At 38.0% G+C, this 5,459-nt stretch overlaps 1 protein-coding gene across 1 annotated transcript; it reads left to right on the top strand.

Annotated features, from left to right (window-relative positions):
* Positions 1–914: 914 nt before the first annotated feature.
* LOC123704921 (ichor-like) lies at positions 915–3,241 on the top strand. Its single transcript, XM_045653417.1, has one exon. The coding sequence runs from the start codon at positions 930–932 to the stop codon at positions 2,325–2,327; it is 1,398 nt and encodes a 465-aa protein (XP_045509373.1). The 5' UTR covers positions 915–929; the 3' UTR covers positions 2,328–3,241.
* The last annotated feature ends 2,218 nt before the right edge of the window (positions 3,242–5,459 follow it).

The following is a 5,459-nucleotide window of genomic DNA, read 5'->3' as shown; positions in this document are numbered from 1 at the left end:
CTTACTTAATTAATCGTAAAGAAAATTTACTTTTATTGACTTATATTTAACTTGGTACTAAAACTAGCTCATCATTGCGAAAAATGTACGATCAAAAATGAAACAATCAATTTAAAATGATAAGTAAGGAATGAGCCCTCAGTAATAAGTAATAACTATTACGATACAACTGTATATTATGTACATATTTTGGAAATTGTATATCTAGATAACATAATATAAATAGGATGGTAGGTGTTTACCTATAATCAAGCTAAGATGCTAACCAAAATTTGTTTTTTTTTTTAATTTTCATTTTTCATTATTGGAAATTCTACAGAATCATTAGCCAACCAAAACCCAATTAAAATGATATTACATTCAAAATATACAAATAACAAAATCATAACCACTGACGTTTTTATAACATAGTTTTGCAAGGAGACAATGAAAATAGAGCGTAGTACGAATGTAAATAAAATAGTATATATCTTAACACAAATGCTTAGTGAGGCGGAGCGAGCGGCACGCGGCAAAATGGGCACCATTTAACACAATATCTCGGTTCATATTTACGTTACCTACTTATTATGTTGCTTTCGACAGCGCAGACTATAAATTGGATTTTGGATTGCATGTAAAAGAATGAAATGTTTGTCACACAACAGAAAAATTGAACATGAAACGATTGCAAACTGTGCAAATCGTGCACACAACAAAACTTACTTTCAAAACGATAAATACATCTAGTTTATTAATTAAAACATTGACCACCAAGTCTCTTTACCAAGAAAGTCAATTCATATTTTAAGCTCTAAATGAATTATGTACCATCTATTTATACTTAACATCGCTTTCTCTTTAATTCCAGACAGCGCGACAGGGTGGCGGCATCTAAGTATGGTGGTGGCGGGGTCTCTCTCGGCTCTGGCGTCGCGGTGAGGCGCGGCATGAAGTGCGCGGGCGTCGCGGGCGGCGGGCCGGGCGGCAACGAGCTGCTGCTCGGCGCCTGCTGGCTCGACCCCAAGATCGAGGCCTCCTCCCCGCCCTGCCACGAGCTGCTCGACTCGCTGCTCGCCCCCCCGCCCCTCGCCGAGCTCAAGCCGCTCCCCCCCTTCACCGGCTACACGGGACACCTCTCCATCAACGGCATCTCCGGCCACCACTTCCACGCGATCGCGCAGCGCCTTCCCGAGGAGAACAACAACTACCCCACCCAGAGCGGCTACGGCGCCGACAACGAGGTCGTGTCGTCCTCCACCTGTCCTACCGACTCGGAACCGCCTGATTTGGAAGACGTGAAGCCTTTCCCGCTCGATGTGACCGATACGAAACCTTTTGCGGAATCGACCGCGCCCGGGGCGGCGGATTCCTGTGCACAATCTTGTTCCCCGCCAGCCAAGCTCTTTGATGATGCGCCCAAGCAAGAAATGTATGATTTAAGTTCAATAGAAGACATTGCAGCCATCATTGGTTCTGCTATCGCCGATACTACTGTTCCATCGCAACCGGAAGACCCCGAAAGAAACGACTCGAGAGACAGTTGGATGGACATTGACATGACGTGGATAACGAGTGCCAGCAGTCAGCACGGAGAGAAAATTGTCCCTCAAGATCTCTCTGAATTCGGCCTTTCCATTTCTCCTCCCCCTTCTCAATCCAGCCACACTTCGGGGCTCGATTACCCCAGCAAAGCCAATCAAAAGTTTTCAAAAACCCAAGAGTTCTTCCAAAATAATTTCGGCCAAGCCGGCTCGACCCTCCAAAATTTGCTCACCCAAAGTTACATGCCCCTACTCCAGAATCGGTTACAAAACGGGCCGCCCGTCAAACAAGAGGCTCCTAGTTCGACGAGTTACGGGATGGAAGTGATATCGACGTCGTCACCGCCCGGAAACGCAGTATCAACGACTGATGGAGTGGGCGGCCTTTTAAATGGAAGATACGCGCCTCATTACGCCTTGAGCTTAAAACCGGACGGCCTGTGCAGTCCCGACCGACTGCTGGGTTACCCGCACGCGCACACGACGACAGTCACACCATCCAGCAAGTCGAAACGAAGTCGCGCAAAAGCAAAACAGGGGAACAACGGCAGTTTGCACGGCAGCTCGCTAGCCTTCTCTTCCGCCACATCAGCCGAATTAAGCGGCCTCCTGGGCAAAGAGAAGCCGGTCCACCGCTGCGGGATCTGCAACCGCGGCTTCCTGAACAAGTCGAACATCAAGGTGCACCTGCGCACGCACACGGGCGAGAAGCCGTTCCGCTGCGACGTGTGCGCGAAGGCCTTCCGCCAGAAGGCGCATCTCATCAAGCACCAGCAGATACACAAGCGGATCGGCCGGGACTGACCGCAAGCATTTCCTAGCTCCTAGTGTGTGTACATGAACTGTGAACTGTGTATTGGATGTGTAACCGTTGTCTTCTCGACCGATGTTCGACCCCGTAGTTATATCCTCCTAAGGAAAAGTGCAATGTTAACTAGTTTTAAGCCCTTCAGATTTATTATGTAGATAATATTGTTTTATTTTGTTGTGTAGATGATTAAGACTTGTGCGTCGTTCGTTGCGCGTTGTATTAGAATGTGTCGATGAACACCGAGCGTTGAACGAACAGTGAACGACGAATCTTTTAACTCTTCAAATAATTTATATTTTTCGAGTGTGAATGCTTACTCCGATTACCTATTTATAGTCAAATTAAAAAGATATTAATTAGCTTTATAATGTATAATATTAGTTACTTATTTTGTATTATTTAATGTGGACAAAGCGCACGAGGCTATTTGCGACGCTCCCAGTAGAGTTTTATTGCTCACTCATTTCATTGTTTTGGTCTCAAATTAATATTTTCATTAGCATCATCCCTGCATACTCCCCATCATTCATCATTACATAATATATATATTTCAGTAAAAATCAACATCTGAATGTTATTAGTGTAAATATCCTCCGAATCTCATACGAACATTCCACTTTAATGAAATAATTGATGGCTTGAAGAATCCTTGCGGTGCGCGGGCGCATGCGAGCGGAACAACCGTGTCCGGGAAATGATCGAAAAACTTTAAAATCAAATGTAATAACAACGATCCGTTGTTACGCAACTCCTTAAGTAGGACAGCGAATTAATAGCAAATAGACCAATTTATTTTTCATCTATTTTACTTCTTTACAAACAAAACAATTAGGAATTATCATTCGCTAATGTAGACACAGAATGCGACACGCTAGTATCTTATATCAACACTTTAGTTTCAACTACATAATAAAAAATATTTCATTCATTTTCATTATTTCATTAAATTTATAGTACTTACGCATTTCAAATTTTAATATTAATTCACATCATACATCATTTATCATCACTAACATTAAAATCATCATCATCATCATCATCAAAACTGAATCTCTTTAAAATAGTACATCATTCATCTCTATTGATATTTTCTGGATTTAATTAAAATTGGTGACTTGTTTTATAATAAAATGATATTTTTGTTACGTTTAGTGTTTTAAATTGTATATTTATAATTGTAAATATAAACTTTGCCGTCCAAATCGTTACTTAAATAAAGACAGATTACGGAATGTTAGCACAAATAAATCCATGACAAAATGGTATTTATAAAAATAATATATAAAAAAACATTCCTTTTCAACTTGGTAGTTGAAGGGAGCTGAGTGGTTGTAAAGAAAAACAGTTTACTTGTGAATAAACTATGAACTTAAGGATTTAGGATTGGAAACAATTGGTGCTAAAATTAATGTCCATTGTGCGAATATTAGTAAATTAAAGAAAATTCTGGGAAATGTATCCCAATAATGCAATACAAGGTAAATAAAATTTTCCAATGTATTTCTTGATTAAAATAGTAAATAATCACGTTTCACAGGTAAACAAATGTAATTGGATATTATATTCGTCCAAAACAATATATTTTGTAAGTCTGTCCACGCTCAGCTAGGCAACGAATGTCGGAAAGCCTTTAAACACAAAAGGTAGAACCGTCCTACCCACTGTGGGTTAAATGCACGTTTGTGAAACGCCCTTTACCTTCATTTTCTTTTTCAATAATAAATATATATCAATGTTTCATGAAATTAATTTTATTAATTAAATTCGTCTTCGAATCTCAAAATTATCAAGTGTTTCACACGTGGCGTTTCCTACAGTGCTCGTAGACTAAAAGTACCTTTTTTAGTATTAAGCATATTAGCTGTTTAAGTATTTATTGATTTGTAATTTTGTAATTTGTATATCCTCGTATCTTATAACAGTAACACTGCCGCGTCGCGACGTGAGCCGCGAATATATATTACATATTTATAACGAATGTTAATACGCCGTACTTAATAGTAGATGTGTAGGTTATTTTCGATTTCCATAAGTGTAAATTAATGTAAAATAAATTGAGATTTTTTTTGTTATTTGTTGTTTTATTGCAAGGTCATGGGATGATTTCTAAGCGCATGTGGGTCGCGAACAAAGGCCGGTGAAAGAGTTCGCACAGTTTCCGTAAGAGAAGTCGGATGTGAAAAGATATATAATGCGCGACGAATCGACTTTTTGCGTCAGGTGTGTACTGTGTAGTGTACTGCAGGGCGGAGAAAACGCGCGTAACCAATGTCAATAGCAAGTAGCGTGCGCAAAAAAATCTACATGAAAAAAATATATAGAAATACATAATTAAAGGAGCTCGAGGAATCCATTGAGAAAATAATTACCTACAAATCTAATCATGCGTGTAAATAATGATAATAAAAAATTATGATTAATACTTAACATTAATTGTTATACAATAGATATAAAAATGGGTTCGTCTTTGTTGTGCATATCATTGTAAATATAACACCTTTGTCTAGCTAAACAATTTAATAGATGAGATTATCAAAGCATAAGTATTTGATAACATTGAAATTAATTTTCAATACATATTTTAGTTTATTATATTTTGTATATTATAACAAAGGGCCACGTAAACTTTGTGATAAGTTTTTTGCTCAATCTAATAATAACTTCATCAAAACTTATTGTCAAAATGTTTGCACAATCAAATTTAATTAAATCCTAAATGGCATCATTCGTCATGCCTTTAATCACTAACTGATTTATGTAATTGTAGGATTGAGACATTTCAATTTCGGCGTCAAATTGGGGAATTAACACAATACTTTGAATCTATTGCGACATGTCATTGAAATTATCAGCCTCTGAAAAAATTATGAATAGATCAATGATAAGAAATAGGAAAAAAGAAGTTAAGATTTGTTTTTATAGTTTGTGTCTTATTCATATAGCAACTTGGCATATATCTGTACATATTGTATGCATCACTATGCAACTTGATTAAAAAAAACATCCACTATGTAAATAGGTTTATTAGTTAATTAATCTGTATTACAATTACTTACAAACAAAATACAATACACAATTTTTTACTCTTTTTTTTCTTTAGTTGTTTTGCTGTCCGTACATCGCAG

The sequence above is a fragment of the Colias croceus genome, chromosome 2, assembly GCF_905220415.1.
Source record: "Colias croceus chromosome 2, ilColCroc2.1".
Taxonomy (NCBI): Eukaryota; Metazoa; Arthropoda; class Insecta; order Lepidoptera; family Pieridae; genus Colias; species Colias croceus.
The sequence above is the reverse complement of the archived record's forward strand: the minus strand, read 5'-3'. Positions and strand labels throughout refer to the sequence as shown.

Excerpts from the sequence above, each read along its gene's own strand:
- LOC123704921 (XM_045653417.1), top strand. The coding sequence starts at position 930 with ATGAAGTGCGCGGGCGTCGCGGGCGGCGGGCCGGGCGGCAACGAGCTG.